Below are 25101 nucleotides of genomic sequence, written 5' to 3'. Positions count from 1 at the left end.
GCCCCTGCTCAGCCCTGCCCCTGCTCAGCCCTGCCCCAGCCCCTATCCCTGCCCCAGCCCTTGCCGAAGTCCCAGCTTCAGCCCCAGCGTCCGTCCCTGCCCCAGTCCCTGCTTCTGCCCTGCCCCTGCCTCAGTCCCTGCCCCCTGGTCCCGTCACTGCCCTGCCCCAGCCGGACCTGGGCTTCCAGCGACTTTGGGAACAAGAGCCTGTTAGTCCAGACACCGGCTGCGCGCATCCAAGAGTACAGTTACCTTCTGCCATGTGCTCCGCTCTAGCGACCTCACCCAAAACTGCGCCGCTGCCTGCCCAGCCAACTTTCTTCTCTCCCTTTTCCTTCCAACAAAACGGTGCTTCCCACCAACAAACTCGCCAACCAACAGTTTAGCGCAAATCTCAGCCCAGTTTTCCTTAACAAAATCCAAGTCGCTCGCCGCCCACTTGACTCGGGTCCCCAGGGCCAACTCAGCCTGTGGGACTGCTGGGAGTCCCGGGCACTCCTGGCACCCCTTCCCGCTATCCCTCTCAGCGGGCACTCACCGATCTGCGCTAGGCTCAGCTGCACGAGACAGAGTCCCCAGGCTGCGCGCCACCAAAGCTTGTTCATGGTATCCGGGCAAACTGGAGAGAGAGTGAGCAGAGCCGGAGGGTCCCGGGGCACGGGGCGGGGGCCGGCGGACGAGAGGGTAAGGAGGGCGGCCCGAACTTGTCAGAGGCTGGGGTCCGGCTGGGCAATGAGGCCGCCTCGGAAGTTGGCTGCAGTTTTTATCCGAGGGTTGAAAGAGTGACCTAAGAGGGAGGGAGCGAGCGAAAGACACACCCAAGGGGGCTGTGACTAAGCAGCCGGCAGCGGTTTAAAGACGTACCAGCTGTGCTCTGCGATGCCCCGCTGCCCTCCTGGCGTTCTCTACGGAGATTGTCTGCTAGCGCTGCCTCAGCACTGCGGGTCCAGGCCCTCCCAGCGTCCACCGGCCCGCGCGCCCCCTGGCCACACTTTCTTCTCCCAGCCAGCTTGATTGGCGGCCTAAGGAAGGAGGATGACTGTGTTCTGAAACCTAGTCCATTTGGTCCAGCCTCTGGCCCTTCCTGTCCACAAAGTTTCTCTTTGAATCCAGCTGGGGGATCGTTCTTTCGGGGTTTCACAGGCAGCTGGATATCCTGGGAGCGGGCGGAGGACCGAGGTGAGGTCCTGCACTGCATGGTGTTTCCCTGCCCAGGGAGAGGGGTGGAACGGGGCTTGTGATTCTCCCTGGGGGAGGAGGGAGTGCACATCCCTCTTCCTTTCAAGGAGAAACAAAGTCCACAGCGCTCAGGTGGATTTTTGGTTCTTGCAAAAACTGCCCAGGGAAAGCATCTATGGGCTGTTTGTCTCCACTAACCCATGTGTTCTTCCTCCAGTCCATTCATCCATCCATCCACCCACCTACCCACCCACACAGTCATTCATCCTCCCATACATCCTTCAATCCGCCCATTCGTCTATTGACCTACCTTTCATCACAATCTGCCAGCACTCATCCATCCCTCCATCTTCCTGTCCATCCATTATCCACTCACACACCCCTCTATCCTCCCATCCATCCATTTATCCACCCACACATCCATTCATCATTTCCACATTCTTTCAACTATTCACATATTTATTCATCCATCTTTCTTCCAATCATTTATCCAACCACACATCTTTTCATCTATCCATCTATCCAATCACGTATTCTTCCACCCATCCTACCATACATCTTCTCATCCATCCTTTCAACTATTCTTTTTCACATCTCTTCATAAACTGACATTGATCTATCCACCATCCTCTTCTCCATCCATATACCTACATATCTATTCATCTATGTACCCATCCATTGCCCATCTGCCATTCACATATCCATTTTTTATTTATCTTCTCATCCACCCACACACCCATCCTTTCTTTCTTGCTCTCGTTCATACTCCCCTCTATGCAAACGTTAATCCACTTTCCCCCACCCCACCTACCCAGTAAATATCAAAGAGAGGAGGGGATTGTCATATTGTTCAGGAGAGACATTTTGAGTTTGAAAACTGTGTTTCACATCATAATTCATGTATATGTATAACAGTTGTTATGGAGTCAATTCCGACTCATGGCAAACCCATGTGTGTCAGAGTAAAATTGTGCTCCATAAAGTTTTCAATGGTTGGTTTTCAGAAGTAGATCACCAGGCCTGTCTTCCGAGGCACCTCTGGGTGAACTAGAACTTCCAACCTTTCAATCAGCAGCCAAGAGCATTAACCATTTATAATGTACTATGATTTAATATTTGGAAATCAAAAGCAGTTATTTGTTTTGAATGTGAACTGCTGAAAGTAAAGCTGAATAGACTCCTTGCCTGGTAAGATGCACAGAATATGATAGTGGTATTCAGTGGCTGGAGCATGACATTGAAGAAGCCATGCCAGAATTTCTGAGAGATCAGATTTTGTTATTTATTAAAATAACTTGAAGAGTTGAGAGAAGATGCACCCAGCCATTAATTCATCCATTCACTCGTCAAGCATGTACTGAGTGCCCAAGGATGTCAAGATAAATAAGACCTGGCCCTGTCAGGGATCTCACGCTCAGGTAGGGAATCAGACTCACAAGTAGGCTGTTACCACATAATATGATACCCTGTTGCTGGCAAGCCGATTCTACTCATAACAATCCTATTCTACAGAGTAGAACTGTTCCATAGGATTTCCAAGGAGCGGCTAGTGGATTTGAACTGCCTGCCGTTCTTTTGGGTAGCAGCCGAACTCTTAGCCACTACACCACCAGGGCTCCCACGTAATATGATATGTGCTGCAAAATACATGCTTACAGACTGCTATCAATCCTGGAAAAGGGAACCCCAACCTCTCCTGGTGAACACTGGGGAGGCTTCATGGCAGAGGTGATATTTAAACCAGGTCTAGAAAGGGTAGGAATTCTTCAGATGAAACTACAGGGGCAAGACATTCACAGGCAGTATTCTGTAGTGATTAATAGTAAAGATTCAGAACCCAGAATGCCTTGGTTCAAACCCTAGCCTAGCTGCTTACTAGTTGTATGACCTTGGACAAGTCAATTAGCTTTTCTGTGCCTCAGTTTCCTCATGTATAAAATGCACTCAATAATAGTACTACATAATAGGATTGTTGTGAAGATTATGAATGAGTCAAAAGTGCTGTATATAGTAATCACTCAATAATATAAGTGTTTGAGTTCCTGGGTGGTGAAAATGGTTAATGCTCAACTGCTAACCAAAAGGTTGGCGCTTTCAGTCCACCCAGAGATGCCGTGGAAGAAAGACCTGGCAATCTGCTTCTGAAAAATTAGTCATTGAAAACCCTATGGAGCACTCTTCTACTCTGACACACATGGGGTCGCCATGAGTCGGAATTGAATGAATGGCAACTATTTTATATACGTGTGTGTGTGTGCTTGCTATTTTTAACAGTAAAATTTATGTGTGAGTATGGAAAAGTGAAAGAACATGGCTTGTTCAGGGAGTGGAGAGCAGTTTTGAATGACTAGAGCATTAGATCAGATGAAGAGTTTGGGAGGGAGACAGCAAGACACAAGGCTAGAGAGGTAGGAGGGACTGGGTTGTAAGCTATGCCAGATAGTTTGAATTTGACAGAGTAGGAAATAGGGAGCCAATGCAAGTTTTGAAGGTGGGGAGAGCCTGTTTGACTACAGACTGATTTAGTTGCATTTTCAGAGAGAGAGTTTGGGCTGAAAATCATTGTCTGCTGGAACAATTCCCTGTCTACTCGGCAGCTGGCATTCCATAACTCAAGGGGTCGCCTGTCTGAAATGAAGACAGTGCCTCTGAGCCCCAGCCTGAAGAGCAGGCACTTTGAAAAGTGCTACCAGTAGCAGAAAAGAGTTGGTGCAGTTGCTGTCACCAACAGGGCACATTCCTGGGACAACTGGTTGCTTGGGACAAACTGGCTCCCAGGTAGAGCTTCAGTCTCTACTCTCCTGAGAAACCAGCCCAGGTGGGTTCCAGGGGCAAGAGCACTGGACACAAATAAATAAATAAATGGATGTGAAAGAAGTGCTTTGCAAATTCTAAAGAGGTATGTAAATTTTAGGGATCATAATTAGGCTTATTCTCCCAGGGAGAATATATTAATATTTAACCTGCCTGCTTCCCGATAATTTAGTGAGGGACTGAGGCTTTCCACCCCCGTGCCACAAATGACTCATTTCAACTAACAGACCTGGTGACTTGCTGTGTCAGTGCCAGCCTTTGGGAATTCCTGGATCACCTCTCTGAGCTCCCCTTTCATCCTCTTTCCACCTCAAGTGGCCCCCGCCCCCACCACTGGTCACACAAAGACTTTCCCCTAAAGGTTAAAATCCTTAAAAGTTATTAATTGTAGATGCTAGATATCTGTTGCATCCTGCATCAGATACCTTCCTAAGTCAAACTATGGGATGCGGGAAACTGGAAAAGAGAGCTTGAACTGATATGGGTTGATATGAGATCACACAGTTTGGAAAAGAATCCAGAATGCAGTCAGGAAGGCTTGGACTGAGAAAGCTTCACTCTGAGCTTGGACTTCCCTTATCAGCTGGGTAACTTTACTCAGGTCACTGAATCTTTGGGAGTTTTGGTCATTCCATCCCCAAAATGAGGTTAATAAGAATTTTCTCCCACTTTGTTATGAATAGTAAGTGAAAGAAGGCATCAAGACATTTAACTAGGGTGTCTGCCTCATGGTAGGGACTCAGTGACCCAACAACGTGTTAGCTCCAAGAGGACAGGGTCATGTCTGTCTTAGGCAGCAGTCCATTCTCAGCCCTCAGTACCTGACATATCCCAGTGCCTGGCATATATTGGGAGCTCAATACGTACACATTATATAAATGCATGAATGGCCGCTGTTCTTTCTCCTCCTGCCACACTATGTACGGTTATTTCAGGAATCCCATGAGCTACTAAGTGGAAGCACTTAGAAGACGTGGCGATTTCCAAATACAAGCAGCAGTATCATATATCTGGTGTGACTGGTTTGGGAGGACTGCAGAGGAACCAGAGCATGTATCACTCTGGGAGACTTTTTTTTTTTTTTTTTTGCACTATAATATTGGGGCCTGATGACCACTGACTATTAATAAATCTTGTTCGTCTTAAGCAAACTGAAAGTCAAATCTAAACCAAATGTAAGCTGGAGCGTGCAGAGCAAGGCTGAATCATGAAATGTGAGGATTATAAATACAGCAGACCATGCACTTTTTTAAAGGGACAACATTGAATTCCTTCATGGTGCTGTTTCCCAGGAAAAGAACCACCTGGCAGAGTAAAGAAAAAGTGCCAATCCAGTTAAACTTTAACTCTTAAAAAATCCACCTTCAGTTCCCACTCATAGTGTGAAAGGTACACATGCAAATGAGCAGTTGTGGAAAAGCTCTCATGAAATACTTATTAGTGAAGTCTAAATAAACTGGTCATTTGGGAAGCATTCTTCAAGGTAAATGACTTTGAATGACTAATCAGTTTCGAGTTAACCAAGTATGATTACGGAGCTGAATCTTTAGGATTAGTAAAGCTCTCAGATTACGTCAGATAAACTAGCTGCTGGGACTGTTGCACTTTGGAAATGCCAAGGGAACAAGGTGCCTCTAGATTCTAGATAGTTCCGTGTCAGTCACAAAATGGGTTTTACACATCTTTAGAAGTTAATATGGTACACAAGTCAGACCACATCCCACATCTGGATGGTAACCAATTTAGAAATGTGAAGTTTTCAAGATGAAATTTTTAAAAATTTGTTTTAATTTTTGCTGTTGTTGTTGATAATATACACAGCAGAACATACACCAATTCAACAACTTCTACATGTACAATTCAGTGACGGCGGTTACATGCTTGAAGATGAAATTTAAATTAATGGTGTGTGACTTTATTTAGCAAGCTAACTGGAAGACCAGTGTCATAGTGAAAGTCTGTATTTTATGTACTCTTACTTAAAAGCAATGGAATTGTATTCTTTTTAAGTACATGATGTGACTAAAATTCATATATATTCTTCTTCTCTCCATGTCATACAAAGTTGTTAGCTAGACATCTACTGGAAGGCCTTATGGGATCTGCTTTAATGAACATTTAAGCATGATTTGTGTTGGTCATAACCATGGTTGGTATGCAAATGTTGACTAATACTCTGGAGTTGTTTGAAAATTGTTTTCTTCATTTATTTACTATGTGCCTAGTAAGTGTTGAGCATAATTAAACATTCTTGATTCTGTCATAATTATCACCACCTCACCACTAGCACCATCACTACCACCCCCACAATCATCACCACCATCACCATTACCACCATCATCATCACTGCTGCTACCACTATCGTCATCACCACCAAAATCAGCATCAATACCATCAACACTACCACAACCACTGTGACTACCATGAACACCATCACCATCACCATCACAACCACCATCATCAACATTGTAGCTAACAGTCACTACTGTGTACCAGACCTACTGTCATTTAATTGTCACAACAATCCTATGAAAACTCACTTCCTGTTTCACAGGCAAGGAAACTGAGGCTCAGACAGGTTAGGTGACTTGTCTAAAGTCACAACTTCATTTTCCTTAGCAAACCTTTCCTGTCATTAAGAGATATAGAGAGAAAATTTGGATCCCTTCTTGATTCTTGATTTAGCTGAAAATCTTAATTAATGGAGTTCTAATGATGTGCTTTCACCAAGCTTTATTCCAAACAGTTCTATTAAGATAGAAAATCTTTTTTGGAGGCTTTTATTAGAAATGGGGAAGGGGAGAAGAGGCTGTTAAGGTAGAAGGTGGGGAATGTTGAGTCTCTCCACTCGCTAAAAAATTAGACCCCTAGAATGAGGCAGCTTGAATTGCATAGACTAAAACCTTGATTACTTACAAGAACATTTTAGGTTTGCATAGGATTATATCTTAACTCCTGATATGTGAGATAGCTGTATGACCTACCTAGAAGTGAACATTGTTCCTTGTTTACAGCTTCTGACAGTTTATACAGTACTATTCTCATTTACTCCTTGCAACGAGACCCATTCTAGATTGTTGGCCCAGCCCACAAGTTATAAATCCTTCCCTGAAGATTGCATCCAGATCCTCAGGTAGCAGCCATATTTGTATTATGTGACCTCTACTTCCCATGACCATGACTGATTGGACCCAAGGGTAGACACCTGATGCAAGCCAGGCCAATCAGAATCTTGTCCTAGAAATTTGGAATTGGAGTGTGGCTGAATCTGTATGCTACAAACATGGACTCTGTGGGGTGGCCATATACCTCCATGTGAATGGAGAATCAGGAGAGAGAAAGATAAGACAGAAGCACAGACAGAAGCAGGAAATACTTCTTGAGTTTCTGACACTTTTCAGATTCCTTGTTAAAGTCTATTCTCTTTATTTTTTTATTGTTGTACTTTAAGTGAAAGTTTACAATTCAAGTTAGTTTCTCATACAAAAAATTTATACACACATTGTTATGTGACCCTAGTTGCTCTCCCTATACTGTGACAGCACACTCCTCCTTTCCACCCCGGATTTCCCGCATCCATTCAACCAGCTCCTGACCCTCTCTGCCTTCTCCTCTCACCTCCAGACAGGAGCTGCACATTTAGTCCCATGAAACCACTTGAGCTAAGAAGCGCACTCTTCACGAGTATCATTTTATGTCCCATAGTCCAGTCTAATCTTTGTCTGAAGAGTTAACCTCGGGAAGGTTTTAGTTCAGGGTTGACAGAGAGTCCAGGGGCCATGCTTTCTGGGGTTCCTCCAGTCTCAGTCAGATCATTAAGTCTGGTCTTTTTTATCTAGTCCATTCTTGACACCTGACTGTACTCTTGTCATTAGACTCTGTGGGGCACCTTCACATCCTTATAATAAATCCCTTTTATTTGGCTTATGGTAGCTTAAACTAGTTTTTGTTTCTTGAAACCAAAATAAGTTCATGAATATAAGGTTACGTCACTCCATTTTACAAAATACTAAACAGAGGCTTAAACGGAGAGGTGATGTGCCTACCTACTGGGTCTTGAATTCGGGACTTCTGACTCTAAATCTCAGATCTTTTGATTCCATGTATTTTTCACTACTTAGCCTCACCTATAATGCCCTCTACATCTCCCCATTATACCCAAAGAATGTTACTATGTCCCCTTCACTGTGTTAGAAACCACACCCTAGGCATCCCAGATGATTTGCCAACAGTTGCATGACAATCCAAATGAATGGCAGGTCTTCGAAGTCCTATCTTCCCAGGCCTCCCTCAGTGAACGCCTTTCTGCCTAAACATGGCCAACAGTCTATCTGAAAGGCAAAGCGCTTCAGCTGGCAGATGGTAACAGCTGCTACTCTTCAAAACACCGAAAGGGTAAACCTTTTGGGCTCCAATGTGCAGGCATAAGGCTCCAGCCAAGTCCTGACTGGGTTTAGCATCAACTCCTACAGTAAAGGAAATAGGTATAGAACATGGATGTGAGGCCAGGCAAAAACTCATCTGATTACTGGATACTGTTCCTCAGCCACTGTAGACTGCTGCTTTAGAAGGCATTCCATGGGTGAGAAAGAGATTTGCTGAACTGAACTTAATTGAGAGAGGATATGGTGAGGGAGAGGGAAGGAGAAAGGAAGAGACATCTTGAGAGAGCTTAAGGGAGCTACAAAAAGAACAAAAGGCACAGACATGAATCCACCATGATATGAAGTGAAATAAAAGTCTTCTAATCATCAAACAGGAATTTAACACTATGTTAAGTTAAATGGATACATTATTACTTATATACTTTAATTTTCACCTTTTGGTTAGCAGTGAAACACTTTAACCACTGTACTACCAGGGCTCCTTTTAATTTTCACAATGACTATATAAAGCATTGAATGAGGAGCTTAAGTTCAGAGGGTAAATTGCTCAAGGTTACACAACAAATAGGTAATGCACTTTAGCCTCTTTCTTGAAAGCTTTTCTCTCACAGTTTTGCAAGTTTGGCTCAAACATCACTTCCTCAGACAGACCTTCCCTAAGCACCTCGGTAGAGTGACCCCTGCACCCTCTACCCACTTCCTCAATGATGATAAAGTATTAGTCTTTTTCACTGTTGTATTCCTAGTAGTTAGGATAATGCGCTTGATAAAAATTTACTGAACTAATGAATGCAGCTTATCTGCCAACCCTAAGCTATAATCTCGTTGAGGAGAGAAGGCAAGTTCTGTTCATCTTTGACTTTTCCTCAGTGCTTCGTCCATGTATTGAATACAGTAAAACCCATTGCCACTGAGTCAATTCCAACCCCTAGTGACCCTATAAGACCGAGCAGAACTGCACCATAGGGTTTCCAAGTCTGTAAATCTTTATGGAAACAGACTGCCACATCTTTCTCCTAAGGAGCAGCTGATGGGTTACAATTGCCAACCTTTCTGTTAGCAGCCAAGCGCTAACCCTTGTATCACCAGAGCTTCTGGTATATAGAGTAGGTGTCCATCAAATTCCTATTTGATGATTAGAAGAATTTTATTTCACTTCATATCATGGTGAATTCACATCTGTGCCTTTTGTATTCTTACTGCCTTAGGCTGGGTTCTCTAGAGAAGCAAAACTGGTAAAGCATATAAATATATATATAGAGAGATTTATATCAAGGAACTGGCTCACATGACTGTAGAGGCTGGAACGTCCCAAGTCTGTGGGTCAGGATAGAGGCTTCTCCTGATTCACGTAGCCCCAGGGGCTGGCAAACCCAAGATCGGTTGGTCAGACAGCAGGGCCCTTGCTCACAACCTTAACCATCACCACCAACCTTTAGGTTAGCTACTGATTGCAAACCACTTGTGCCACCCAGGGAACTTTATGACTATTAGGTAACACAAAAATACATTTCTATGTGTTTGAGCTATTGTACATTGTTGAGCTAATTTATTAGTAGCTAAAAATTAGATTAAAAAATAGAGAAAGAAAATTCATCTAAGAGGTTGAATAAGATGGGCTAGGGCATTATCTATAAATACAAGAGAGCTTAAAATTCAAAGTAAGGGTGGATCAACAGTGATGGTTAAGGTTGTGTGTCAATTTGGCTAGGCCATGATTCTCAGTGGTTTAGCGGTTATGATGTAGTTTGGCAGTCGTTTAATGTTGTGATCACTTCCATGGTGAGATTTGATATAATGTGATCACTGCCATGATGGGGTCTGCTGTGATGAAGGTCCATGACCTCCTGCCCTGGGAGTCCACTTGTTCCACAATTCTAGGCCAGAATAAAGAAAGTTTTCCATCCAAAAACAAAGCCCAAGCAATTTCTTGGACAACACCAGCAATCATTGAACTGGAAAAGGGAACAGTGATTTCTTCTGAGAAGTCAGACTTTGGTACAAAGGTTGGTGGTTCAAACCTATCCAGTGGTGCCGTGGAAGAAAAACCTGGAAGAAAAACCTGGAAATCTGCTTCCATAAAGATTCTGGCCAAGAAAACTCCATGGAGCAATTCTACTCTGTAACACATGTGGTTACCGTGAGGTGGAATCAACTCAACGGCAACAGGTTTGGGTTTTGGTTAACAGTCATAACAGTCTCTGAGTAAATAGGATGGTGGAGAAGGATAGAGGATGCACATTAATGGAGGCGCTGTAATATTCAACACATGGCTTTCAAGTTAACTGGAGTCATTTCCATTCAGTCAGTGGAAGGAAAAAGGAGTACCAAGGAGTGTTGTATATGAGGATTTCATGGGGCAAACCATTATTTCCATCCAGATTCCCTTGGCTAGAATTCAGTCACATAGCCATACCTAACTGCAAAGAAAGCTGGGAAATATAGTCCAGTTGTGATTCCAGGGGAAAAAAGGGAACATGGAGTTTGGTGAGCTGCTGTCTCTGCTATACTTCTCACTTCATCCTTGGATTCTTCATGAGTCCTCTCCCCTTCCTTCTCCTACTGTAAAGTTCCAGGTGTACTGGTCTGTATCTGTCTCTTCACTTTTCCCTTAGGCTCACCCCACCGACTATGGCATGAACAATAATGAAAAAAGAGACACTTGGCTGACGCTCATTCACTGAGCATGCCTGCATCTTCCAAGAATTCCTGTTCATTCTCCTGCTTCATCTTCCACTTAAACACTGGGTGAGTCCAACCACAGACATCAGGCGATGTTGGGCAAAATCAGGAATTAATTCCCAAACCAACCGTCTGAGACCTTGGACACAGGAAATAGTCTGGGTAGTCCTGGACTATAAACCAGTGCCTCTTTGTCAACTAAGTAGGGTCTTATTAGATTAAGGGTGATAATGCTTATAAAATCCATTTCCCAAAATGAGTTTAAAAAAACCCGTTGCCATCTAGACAATTCCGACTCATAATTTCAAGGCAACCCTCTAATTTGAAGGGATGTTAATACAAGGGTGTTCCTCAATAAAAGGGTTTTATGGACAAATGAGTTTGAGAAACACTAGAGTAAACAAAGACTAATAAATTTTTTACCAAAGAGCCTTTCTTTATTTTTTCATCTATCAGTCATTAGTTGAGTGTTTCCTAGCGCTGGGCACCATGATAGGCACTGTGGATCAGTGGAGAACAGCCCATGTGGTCCCTGTCCTCCAGTAATTTGTAATTCAGTGCTAAAATACATTGTAAATTTCTAAATAGGGGCCATGCTATGCTGCTTTTCCCAAAGCTATCTGACTACAGACACCTCCTTTTTTGAGAAGTATCTCAAGAAGTTAGTATAAATCATAATTTTTAAATTCCTGAAATAGTGTATAAAAATTAATATTCACCAAATAATAAGGCCTTGTTTGCAACATATTTTTATGAATTCCAATGACAATAGCAATTTTTCTCCATGTAAAGGTAAATCTATGTACAAAAAATGAACTGAAAGAACATGAGGTGGATTTATTGGTAATTTTTTTTTCAAATAAGTGAAAGTTCAATGGAAGGATACACATGACACAAAAGGAAGATGGGAGTCTTTTTTTAAAAAACACTTTTTATTATGGAAAATTTCAATCATGAAAATACAGTAAGACCTGTGAAAGAGGGAACCTGTGTGTGATGGTTAAGATTGTATGTCAACTTGGCTGGGCCATGATTCTCAGTGTTTTAATGTGATCACTTCCATGATTGAATATACTGTGAGTAGCCAATCAGATGAAAGGGAGTCTCCTTGGGGGTGTGGCCTGCACCTGAATATAAGCAGATGTTCTGGCTTTTTGCTCACTCTGGATCCTGCAGCTGCCTCCTGTCATCTCATCTCAGGTTCTTTGGACTTGAGCTGTCAGCTTCTCTGCCGAACTTGGGTTTCGTCAATCTTCATAGCCTGTGAGCGGAGCCCTGCACTCTGACCTGCCTGTCTTGGGTTTGCCAGCCCCTGCAGCTACATGAATCAGGAGGAACCTTGTGGTCTTGCCTGCCAATCCTGGGATTCATCATCCTTCACAGCCTGTGAGCGGGAGCGCTGCTCTCCGACCTGCCAATCTTGGGCTCGCCAGCTTCTGTGGCTGCGTGACTTGGGAGAGGCCTCTACCCTGATCCACAGACTTGGGACCTTCTAGCCTCTATAATTGTGTGAGCTGTTTCCTTGATATAAATCTCTCTCTATATATATATTTATACACTTTATTGGTTTTGCTTCTCAAGAGATACCAGCCTAAGACACCGTGTAAGATAGAAACCTGTCAGAGAAGGAAAACTCAAATATTTTCCACTAAAACAAGGAATAGAAAAGTGGTAAGACTGCATCTTATCAAAGGCAGAAAACTTCTGAGATCTAGAAAAACAAGGCAGTCCCCTCAAGTTCCGGCTCTCACAGGTTTCACTGCATATGCGGGTAGAGAGAATAATATAATGACTTCCCACGTGTCTATCACCCAGTTTCAACAATTATCAACTTGTGACCCATTTGTCTGTCTGCACCTCCCACTCCCCTCCTCTGGATTATTTTGAAACAAATCTCAGACATCCTATCTTTTTATCTGCCAATATTTCAGTATATATCTCTAAAAGAGAAGGGCTTTTTTAAAAAACAACCACAATTATGATTATATATAAAACCTCTATATCACATTACTGGTGATATGTATATTTATACGTTTTATATATGTATTACAAAAATATATGTATCACTTTTTGTTATGGATTGAATTGTGTCCCCCCAAAATGTTTATCAACTTGCCTAGACCCTGATTCCCAGTATTGTGTACATTTTGTCATCTGATGTGATTTTCCTATGTATTGTAAATTCTACCTTTATGGTGTTAATGAGGCAGGATTAGAGGCAGTTATGTTAATGAAGCAGGACTCAATTTACAAGATTAGGTTGTGTCTTAAATCAATCTCTTTTGAGATATAAAAGAGAGAAACGAGCAGAGAGACATAGGGACCTCATACCACCAAGATAGCAGTGCCGAGAGCAGAGCGTGTCCTTGGATCCAGGGTTCCAGCACTGAGAAGCTCCTAGTCCAGGGGAAGACTGACGACAAGGACCTTCCCCCAGAACTGATGGGGAGAAAGAGCCTTCCCCTGGAGCTGGCACCCTGAATTCAGACTTCCAGCCTCCTAGACTGTGAGAGAATAAACTTATCTTTGTTAAAGACAACCACTTGGGATATTTCTGTTATAGCAGCGTTAGGTAACTAAGACACTTTTGAATCAAATAAAAACCTTATTTATAAAACGTGTTAAGATGCAGTAAACATAACTGATGCATTCAGGCATATACACACACACTGAGTGGCTCTGACATCATCTGTAGGGACGCACCCTGGTCCTGAGGGCAGTCTCCACCACATGCTGGGTGTACCCGTTCAGCCTGCAGTAGAACTGGAAAGAAGGTCCCATCCACCCTCACCCAGTTGTGTCAGAGACGGAGGCAAAGAGGTATCTGGCACAGTCCTACTCCCTGCCCACATCCAAATATGGTGAGTGGCCCAGTCAGACAGCCTCTGAAAAGTGATGCTGGGGACACTGACAAACCTGGGAGGCAGGAGGAAGGGCCACCAAGAGGTGTCATTCAGAAGAGATACTATCAACCCTTCTTCCATCAGCTGGCTGATGCCCAAATTTTACCATCCAAACATATCAGTCACTTATCAGTCACTTTTGCCCTTGGGTCAAAGAGTTTAGAAGACCGTTCATCATGAGGAAATTTGGCCCAGAGACGGTAGATAAGGGAGAGCTCATGAGACTCTGATCACTCAGAAAAAAACCAGTCTGAGGGACCCAGGAAGAGAGGATATACCTAAGACAAAATTGGCTTTAGTCCCAATTGTACCAAAGTCTGACTTCTCAGAAGAAATCACTGTTCCCTTTTCCAGTTCAATGATTGCTGGTGTTGTCCAAGAAATTGCTTGGGCTTTGTTTTTGGATGGAAAACTTTCTTTATTCTGGCCTAGAATTGTGGAACAAGTGGACTCCTAGGGCAGGAGGTCATGGACCTTCATCAAAAAATCAACCAGTAATGGTATTTCCATTGCCTCATCTCATGGAGAAACAGCCACATATTCAGTGACCAGTGCCTCCTTCACATCATTGTATTCATAACATGCCCATGCTGGGTGCTGATGGATGATGTCTCCAGGATGCAAAGGGATAATGGGAATTACAGTTTCTATCAATTTCTTGGGTATCTTTCATCTTTCTCACCGCCCCCATCCTTTCTATCTCCTTTTATCTTCTGTTTTTCTCCTGACCTTTCTCCCTTTCTTTTTTCTCTTTTCTTTTTCTCTTCCTCCTTGCTCAGCCTTTCCCCATTTTCCCTTCATTGCTAAAATCTGACTTGCTTCCCCTCCCATTGGCCACATACATGCCCTTTTATTATTTTTTATTCACTCTTTCCCCCACCTTCCGCCCTGCTGCCTATCTGCCAAGTTCTCGGCCTGGGTTTGTCCCTTTCCCTTTCCCCACCCACAGACTGTCAACCCTTGGCGGTCTAGTTCAAGCCTTTTGTGTGTTTCTATTCTTATCATACGACATCTAGAAACTCACCCTCAGAAAGGGTGGCTCTGGGGCGCAGCCCTCAGGGCATCCACACTTCAAACCTCTTCCTTCTCTCAGGAAAGCAGTGACCAGTTTCTCTGGTCCCTTGCTGGAGAGGAAGGCAGAATGAGAGTGAGTTGTACCATGAGGTGGGCTTGGAGGTCACAGAAAATGCTTTGCTGTCTAGGACAGAGTCTGAGGTTGAGCCTACGTTGTTGTCCAGTTAGAGAGAGCCTTATCTCCATGGGGAGAGAAATGGAGAACAATGAAAGTACCATTTATGTATCAAGTAGGCACTGGGAGAAGGGCGTTCTCAGGTTATTTCGTTTAATTCTGAGCTTCAGACTGAATATTGTTATTTTAAAGATAAAGAATCTGAAGATCAAAGAGCTTAGGTGACTTGCCCGCTGTCACACAGCCAGGAAGCAGTGGAGGCAGTGATGAAACCTGGTCTCTTGCCAAAGGGCTGCCAAAGCCATTCTTTCTACTGCACTGAGGGCCTGCAAGGACTGAGTGAAAAGGATAATTGAACTGCCTTGTTCTGTCTTAACCATCTGAGAAAGTCTCTTAACCATCTTACACTTGAGCATTTGTTTCTCTCTTTCCTTCCCTTTACTCATTTGCATCTCATTTCCTCTAGAAAAGTTTACAGTTTATAAGTCCTTCCCTCCTCCCCTGTCATGCCCCACACACTTTTCCACTCACAGTTCAGTGATATCAGCAGCATCTTGGGCAAGTTCGGGAAAAATCTCATTGGTTGCTACATGGAGCTTCAGGATTCAAGCTGTCTGGAGTCAGGGTCAACATTTCCCTTCCCGTGGGATGGATGCTCTTAGGAAACTCCACTTACGACTTCGGTGTCTGCTTCAAGTGAAAACGAGACCTGGGATCAGGACAGGAGGAGGGACTGACCGGATTGCAGCCTTCTTAAAGGTCAGGCCAATACCAGTAGGTTGGATGGAGGCCGAGCCACAGTAGGGACAACAGCTCCTCCCAAATATGCCCAGTGGTTCCTCTCCCTACCCATAAGCCAGCTAGTGCACAAACACGTGGTTCTGTCTACAACACCCCAGGCAGTTCTGTCTGCTTTTATTGGCAAGATAATGCCTCTGCAATGTTGAAAGCAATTTTGGTGGAAAGAAACAAGATCACCTAGACTCCGTTTGTTATTAAAAATATATATTTAATTTTCATTTTTGCATATTTCTTTTCAGTTTTTGATCACATGTGGGAAGATTTTTTTTTTACAATGTTGCTATCGTGGTGTACATATCATATTTTCTTCTGATTTGTTCCCTCAGCATTGCAGTATATATTACTCATTTTTCAGTGTAAATTTCAGGATTGTTATCTTTAAATTATGTGCAGCATTCTATTGATTGAATGTAGCATAATTTACTGAACTATTTTCATGCTGGTGTACATTTAAGTTGCTCCCTCTGTTTGCAATTATACAAAACACTACCACGAACATTTTTTGCATGCAACTTTTTGCTTCCATTGAATCATTTCCTCAGACAATTTTTCAGGTGTGGGACCATCAGTTGATGGTTATGAACAGTTTTATTGCAATACGGAAGTAGAGTTAAGACTGGAGTCCCAGTGATCAGGTTAAAAACCAGTTTGGGCACTTCCTAACTGTGTAACCTTGGACAAACTACTTAATCTTTCTAAATCATAATTTCCCCAAATGTAAAGTAAGACTAATATAATACTTAATTCATAGGGGTGTAGAAAACCTGATGCCGTAGAGTCAATTCCAACTCATAGCAACCCTACAGGCCAGAGTTGAACTACCCCATAAGGTTTCCAGGAGCAGCAGGCGGATTTGAACTACTGACCTTTGGGTTGACAGCCAAGCTCTTAACCACTATGCCACCAGGGCTCCAAGGTGTATGATGAGGATTGAAAAAAATAAAATAATGTATATTCTATTTTAGCTAGTACTAGTACTCCGCCACCCATCTGACTTTTTGTTGTACTGTGGTGTCTTGTGTGTTGCTATGATGCTGGAAGCTATGCCACCCATATTTCAAATACCAGCAGGGTCACCCATGGTGAACAGGTTTCAGGGGAGCTTCCAGACTAAGACAATCCAGGAAGAAAGACCTGGCTGTCTATTTCCAAAAATTAACCAATAAAAACCCTATGGATGACAACAGAAGAGTGTTCCCTATAGTGCTGGAAGATGAGCCCCCTAGGTTGGAAGGCACCACAATAGTTGCAACAATGGACTCAAACACACCAACAATGGTGAAGATGACATGGGACCAGGAAACATTTTGTTCTGTTGTGCACGGGGTGGTCATGAGTCAGTGCTGACTCGATGGCAGCTAACGACAACAGTGCTAGTACTGCTGCTGTGACAACTACTACCGACACTAACACTTTTCTCTGGGCCTTTAGACTAAGCTAATGCCGCACCATGTGGCTGAAATCTGAACTGTTTCCAGGGGCAAACACAGCCTGGTTGGCAATATCATGTTTAGATCCTCTTACTCCACTTGTACGTCTCGTCCTTGCCACCTGCTCCCTTCACACAGCTACCATCCTGGGTCCAATCTGTTGGTCAAAATCAGTCCTGAACTTGATCTTTTTAAATTATTATTATTTGTTTTTATTGATTGATTTTATTGTGCTTTAGGTGAAAGTTTACAGCTCAAGTTAGTTTCTCGTACAAAAATTTATACACACATTGTTATGTGACCCTAGTTGCTATCCCTATAATGTGGCAGCACACTCCCCCTTTAAGCCTCTTTAAAGGCCTTCAAGGACCCAGGCCCTCTTAATTTTGCAGGCCAGACTCCAGAAAGCATCAAGCATATTAAAACACCCCCTTTCCCACCCTTGCCCGTGTCCTAGAGGAAATATAGGAGCAAGACACCGGGTGAAGCTGCAGACTAATAAACATAATGTGAGGTTTTGTGTTAAATTAAATATTTAATATTTTTGATTTTGTGGTTTGGGTTAGGATTTAGTGGTCCAGTGAATAATACCTTTCATCTCCCTTCCTGAGTTCAGAACCAAATAAGAAATATACTCAGAAGACGGACAGAGAGAGATCAAAATACCACCTTCATTTCCGGTAAAAGCTGAAGAAAAGGATATGGTTAAAATGTGTAGCCACTGGGGACTTCCTAATAATACCTCCTGAAATAAACTTGCACCCCTCAAAGAACAAGCTTCCCCCATTTGCCAAAAAGTAGACAGTATCCCAGAATGGGCCCTGTCTGCAGGCAGGCAGATCTGTAAGGGAGAGGGCTCTGCCGGGTGGGGAATAGTCATTTTTTCCAGTCAGATAAGAAAATTCTCTCCTCTTGGGGAGGAGGGGCAAAGGGTGAGCAGAGAGGCCAGGAGTACGTTTAGCTGGAGTTTCTTGACATGAAAATATTAGGCCAAGGAAAAACAAGTTGCTCTCTAGCAAGTTTCTTTTTGTGTTTTGGACTAATATCCTCCCCACTCCCTACCCACCCCAGGTCTTGGACCTTTTTGTAGGCTCTTGCAAAGCTTGTAAGTCCTAAGCCCAGTGCCTGTAAGGCTTAGCAGATGAGACAATTTTTGCCTGATGCTGACCTGTTGAACACGATGACAGGTTTAATCCCTCCATTTGGACGCTTAGCACTGACTCATGGCATGATTAGATCCACTCTCTCCTTCCTTCCTCTGCTGGCCATCCCCATAACCCCCTAACTAATTCCTGTCCCTGAGACCAGTGTTGGCCTATACAAGCTGGCACCTCCAAGATGGAGGATGCAAGGGTCTGACATTCATAGTTTTCGATTCATGCTTCCGCGTTGCTTTCCCATTGCTTTATGATTCCATCCATCATACAGTAGGTTATTTCAGTTAGAAAAAACAAAACAAAAATCCCAATTCAAATTGGCCCAATAAATAGGAAATGTATGTCACATCACAAGAGGTGAGGGAAAATCCAAGGGAAGTATTATCAGCAACTCAATGATATCAATGACTCAGATTCTTTCTGTCTACTCTGTCATCTGCCTCTTGGCTTCATCCTAAAATGGGTCCGCCTTGTAATCTCAGGCATCCCATCCAAGTACCACATTATCAGAAAAAAAAGAGGGATCATGATGTCTCTATTTTATCTTTTGCTGATGGAGAAATCCTTCTTGTGATCCTTAGGGTCGTGTGTCAACTTGGCTGGGCCATGATTCTCAGTGGTTTGGCAGTTATGATGTAGTTTGGAAGTCGTATGATGATGTGATCACTTCCATGATGAGATTTGATATAATGTGATCGCCTCCATGATGAGATCTGCTGTGAGTAGCCAGTCAGTTGAAAGGGAGTTTCTTTGGGTGTGTAGCCTGCATTGAATATAAGTGGACTTTCTGGCAAGGCTTGTGGGCTGTTGCTCACTCTGGATCCTGCAGTTGGCTCCTGTTCATCTGACCTCTGATTGTTGGGACTTGAGCTAACAGCTTACCTGTGATCTTGCCTGCTGATCTTGGGATTCGTCAGTGAGCAAGAGGCCTGCCGTCTGACCTACTGATCTTGGGTTCTACAGCCCTTTTGGCTACGTGAATCAGAAGCCTCCAGCTTTGGGACATTCCAGCCTCTACAACCGCATAAGCCATTTCCTTTACATAAATCTATTTAGATATTTATACACTTTACTGGTTTTGCTTCTCTAGAGAACCCAGTCTAAGATACTTTCTAAAATCCCCTCACTCTGTATTGTTGTTGTTAGGTGCCGTCGAGTTGCTTCTGACTCATAGTGACCCTGTGCACCACAGAATGAAACACTGGCTGGTCCTGCACCATGCCCACAATCGTTGTTATGCTTGAGCCCATTGTTGCAGCCACTGTGTCAATCCATCTCGTTGAGGGTCTTCGTCTTTTTCACTGACCCTGTACTTTACCAAGCACAATGTCTTTCTCCAGGGACTGATCCCTCCTGACAACATGTCCAAAGTATGTAAGATGTAGTCTCGCCACCCTTTCTTCTAAGGAGCATTTTGGTTGTACTTCTTCCAAGACAGATTTATTCATTCTTTTGGCAGTCCATGATATAGTCAATATTCTTTGCCAGCACCACAATTCGAAGTTGTCATTTCTTCTTCGGTCTTCCTTACTCATTCATTGTCCAGCGTTTGCATGCATATGATGTGATTGAAAATACCATGGCTTGGGTCAAGTGCACCTTCATCTCTACAAGGTGACTTCTTTGCTTTTCAACACTTTAAAAAGGTCTTTTGCAACAGATTTGCCCAATGTAATATGTCTTTTGATTTCTTGACTGCTTCTTCCATGGGTGTTGATTGTGGATCCAAGTAAAATGAAATCCTTGACAACTTCAATCTTTTCTCCATTTATCATGATGTTGCTTATTGGTCCAGTTGTGAGGATTTTTGTTTTCTTTATGTTAAGGTATCATCCACACTGAACACTGTAATCTTTGATCTTCATTAGTAAGTGCTTCAAGTCCTCTTCACTTTCCGTAAGCAGGGTTGTGTCATCTGCATAACACAGGTTGTTAATGAGTCGTCCTCCAATCCTGATGCCCTGTTCTTCTTCATATAGCCCAGTTTGTCGGATTATTCGCTCAACATACAGATTGAATAGGTATGGTGAAAGGAAGCAACCCTGACACACAACTTTCCTGACTTTAAACCACACAGTTGCTCTGTCTGAACAACTGCCTCTTGTTCTATGTATAGGTTCCTCATGAGCACAATGAAGTGTTCTGGAATTCCCATTCCTCGCAATGTTATCCATAATTTGTTATGAACCACACAGTCAAACCCCTTTGCATAGTCAATAAAACACAGGTAGACATCTTCCTGGTATTCTCTGCTTTCAGCCAGGATCCATCTGACACACTGTATTGGCCACTGCTCAACCAATCTCTAAGCAAGGGATAAAATCACCGTTATTGCCTTAGACTTATCATGGCTTATTCCTGGAGATGTGAACAGATAGGGTGGACATCTAACAAACTGGGGCTCTGACAAAACAGAAAAGGTAGAATGGATGTCGGGGAGGCAGTCAACATGTCTGCTGTGCATCACTAGGTATTTGTTTCAGTGGTTATAATTTTAAAGAACTGCTCTCCTTCTGTTTTCTCACTTCTGTTTTCTCACTGTTGACCTTCAACTTCCTCGCACCTTGCGAGACTATTATGATGATCAAATGAGATAAGATATGTAAACTACAAAGTTCTGTGTAAAGCCTGCATCTGATGAGCTTGATGATCAGAACATGAGCTTTTCCTACCACCACCGAGGCACAACTCATTCCAAACACGAGCAGTTATTTGCAAAATTGCCGTAATCCTTGCAAGACTGGGACCTGGAAGCATCTCATCATTGGCATAAGTGTTCCTTTTTGACCTCCAGATATAATGAAAAACTGTGAATTAAAAATTAAAGTTTGATAAAGGACTTGTATCCAAAATATACAGAGGGCTCTTAAAACCCAACAAATATGAAAACAACCCAATTAAAAAGTGGACAAAAGATGTGAACAAACACCTCACCAAAGAAGATAAACAGATGACACAAATAAGCACGTGAAAAGATACTCAACAGCATATGTCATTAGGAAAATGCAAATTAAAATGACAATGAGATAGCACTACACCCCTATTAGAATGGCTAAAATCCCAAACATTGATAGCACCAAATGCTAGCAAGGATGTGGAGCAACAAGAACTCTCATTCACTGCTGGTGGGAATGCAAAATGATACGGCCGTTTTGGAAGACAGTTTGACAGTTTCTTACAAAGCTAAGTATAGGCTTACCATTCAATCCAGCAATCATGCTCCTTACTCAAATGAGTTTAAAAATGATAACCATACAAAAACCTGCACATGAATGTTTACAATTGCCAAAAATTGGAAGTAACCAAGGTATCTTTCAATAGGTGAATGGACAAACAAACTGGTACATCCATACAATGGATTATTAATTGAACAATAAAAAGAAATGAGCTATCAAGCCATGAAAAGACATGAAGCCTTGTTGCAGTCGAGGCAGCACTATAGGACAGAGTAGAACTGCTCCCCCACCCCATAGCGTTTCCAGGGCTGTAATCTTTACAGAAGCAGACTGCCACATCTTACTCCCACGGAGTGGCTAGTCGGTTCGAACCACTGACCTTTTGGCTAGCAGTCAAGAGCTTAACCATTGTGCTACCAGGGCTCCTTGAAAAGAAATAAAGGAAACTTAAGTGCATATTGTTATGTGAAAGAAGCCAATCTGAAGAGACTATGTACTATATGATTACAACTGTATGATATTCTGGAAAAGGCAATAATATAGACATAGTAAAAAAAATTCAGTGGTTGTTAGGATCTCCAGAAGGGGCTAAGGGGATAGGGGAGGGTGAAGGGAGTCAGTGGAGCACAGGGGGTTTTTAGGGCAGTGAGACTCTTCTGTATGAAACTATAAAGGTGGAATATGATGTTATGCATTTATCAAAAAGCATAGAACTGTACAATACAAAGAATGAACCCTAAAGTAAACTATAGACTTTAGTGAATAATAATGTCTCAATATTGGTTCATGTTAATAATAGGAGAAACAGTGGACGGGGGAAAGGAAGTGTATGAGACCTCTCTGTACTTTCTGTTCAATTTTTCCATAAGCCTAAAACTGCTCTAAGGAAATAGTCTTTTCATTTCAAAACAAACAAAAAACAACTACAGTTTGATGGTATGCAGTGCTGGATAGTATGTAGGGAAATGGCACTCAGCCTCAGCCCCCACCCCACAAACAGTTGATGGTACTATAAATAAGCTTGTTTTTGGTAGATGGTAGTTTGGTAATATCTGCTGAAACTAAAAGGAGTCCCTGGTTGGCATAAACAGCTAAGTGCCGGGCTGCTAGACAAGAGATTGGCTGTTTGAACCCATCTAGAGGCACCTTGGAAGAAAAGCCTGGCAACCTGCTTCTGAAAGGTCATAGCCATGAAAACCCTATGGAGCACAGTTCTACTGTGCAACACGTAGGATTGCCATGAGTCAGAATCAACTTAACAGCATTTTTTTAATAAAATATATCAAAATTAAAAGAAGAGGAGGGTGGAGAATTAGGGAGTATTATCAGGGAGGAGGTACTCTGTGTCTAAAATAAAAGCCACCGTATAATAGGACCAGATGGGACCCCAAGAGCAGGAGTGGAGCCAGTGTCCAGAGACTGACAGCTTCTGCCCAGTAGGTACTCTCTGTAGCCAACATCAGGAAGCTAAGCTCACCCCAGCAAACCATCCTAGACAGTAGAATGAACAATGACTCTTTCCAGTGCTGAGGGTCTCTATTAGCTGTCCCTCTCCTGGCCCTGGTGGAGAGGTGGTTAAAGTGCTCAGTTGCTAACCGAAAGGTCAGTAGTTCACACCCACCAGCCAATCCATGGCAGAAAGATGTTCCAGTCTGCTTCAGTAAAGATCACAGCCTTGGAAGTCCTATGGGGCAGTTCTACTGTGTCCTATAGGGTTGCTATGAGGCAGAATCGACTCTACGATGGTGGGTTTGGTGAGTTTTCTCCTGGCCATCAGGTGAAGGCCTTTCACCTGTCACTTGCTGATCTTCTAGGTAGAACTTCTATCTACCTATGCTCTGAGATTTTGCCAAAACCTCTCTTTACCATTCATATTAGTCAGGGTAAGCTAACTAACAAACAACCTCAACATTTCAGTGGCTTAACACAGTAAAACTTGAAAACTTTATTTCTTTCTCATACAAGCTTCAGTGTAGATACTCCTGGTTAAGCAGCTCTCCTGGGCAGTTCTTCTCCAAGCAGTGACTCAGGGATTCAGCTTCCTTCCATCTAGTAGCTTTGCCAAGGCTTAATGCTCCATCAGAGTCTACCACTGGAGCCTCTGCATTGAGCCAGACAGCAAGAGACAGAGAGCGTGGAGAATCATACAGTCCATCTAAGGGGTCAGGTTTGGAAGTGGTGTACATCACCACCACCCATACTCTACTGGCAAAAGCACGTCATGTGGCCCCATGTGGATGCAAAAGACCAGGAAGTGCATTCCTCCTATGTGCCCATGATGAAACTGAGACAATTAGTGAGCACATAACAGTATGTCTGTCATGGTGCATTATGTGGACAACCCCTTTATGACAACCTAGAACACTTAAGGCCCCTGAAATAGAGGGAAAGCCTGGTTAGAATGGTAAAAGTAACATACCCAAGGTCACACAGCTGGTACATAGAGAAGGTGGAATCAAACCTAGGCTGTCTGACTCAATACCCTATTCTTTCAATCACTTTAACAATAAAAACCAAACCTGTTGCCATCCAGTCGATTCCAACTCATAGTGACCCTATAGAACAGAGTAAAACTGCCCGTTAGGGTTTCCAAGGAGCGCCTGGTGGATTCCAACTGTCAACCTTTTGGCTAGCAGCCGAACTCTTAACCACCATGCCACCAAAGTTTCCCATTTTAACAATAGCTAACATTTATTGAGCATCCACTATATGCCAGTAATTTGCATATATCCATTCTCTTTAATTCATAACAGTCAACCTCATAAGATGGATAGTGTTTTCCTTGTTTTACTGATGAGGAATCTGAGACACAGTGGGTAAGAGACCTGCCCAGAGTCACACAGCTAGTAAGTGGCAGAGGTAGGATTCAAATCGCAGCAGATCTGGCTCTGAAACACACACTCTTTCCATGACACCATGAGAAGGTATCCTAGAAACACAGAATATTATCCCGTGTCTCATCAATGAAATTTTAAACTAGCTTTTGGGGACTAAGTCTTACCAAGTTTAGAGTAAACTCCTGGTAAGTATGAGACCTAACACTTAGGTGCCTGGAACCCATAGACTTATGAAGACTCTGGTGATCTCCACATGGAGGGAAAATGTCAAAGCTTCTAAGTGGTGGAAGAGCAAGGCAATAAGAGACCAAGTTTGGGGTCAGACAAGTCCAAGTTGTAGCCCTGCACCTCATTAGCTGGGGTGCCTTGAGCAAACTGCTTAACCTCTTTGAGCTTCACCTTCCTCATCTGTAAAATGGGATTAATAATAGATGGACCTCATTCTGTGGAGCTGCCTAATAAGGATTCAATGAGACGAAGCAAGTAAAACCTTTGGCTCATTGCCTAGCATGTTATTGTTAGCTGCTGTCAGGTCAGCCCCTGACTCA

At 43.1% G+C, this 25101-nt stretch overlaps 1 protein-coding gene across 20 annotated transcripts in view; it reads right to left on the bottom strand.

Annotated features, from left to right (window-relative positions):
* Positions 1-746, bottom strand: part of CD44 (CD44 molecule (IN blood group)) — a 96481-nt gene extending 95735 nt beyond the window's left edge. For 6 of the 20 annotated variants that reach the window (XM_023738295.1, XM_023738303.1, XM_023738301.1 and 3 more), the window contains exon 1: positions 539-745. In XM_023738295.1, coding sequence (XP_023594063.1) covers positions 539-605 — 67 coding nt within the window. In that variant the 5' untranslated portion in view covers positions 606-745. Of the gene's footprint in view, positions 1-538 lie in introns of all 20 variants that reach the window. The other 14 variants (XM_023738306.1, XM_023738311.1, XM_023738319.1 and 11 more) reach the window with 9 other exon arrangements.
* Positions 747-25101: the final 24355 nt, after the last annotated feature.

Source organism: Trichechus manatus, unplaced genomic scaffold (assembly GCF_000243295.1).
Source record: "Trichechus manatus latirostris isolate Lorelei unplaced genomic scaffold, TriManLat1.0 scaffold00006, whole genome shotgun sequence".
NCBI lineage: Eukaryota > Metazoa > Chordata > Mammalia > Sirenia > Trichechidae > Trichechus > Trichechus manatus.
The sequence above is the reverse complement of the archived record's forward strand: the minus strand, read 5'-3'. Positions and strand labels throughout refer to the sequence as shown.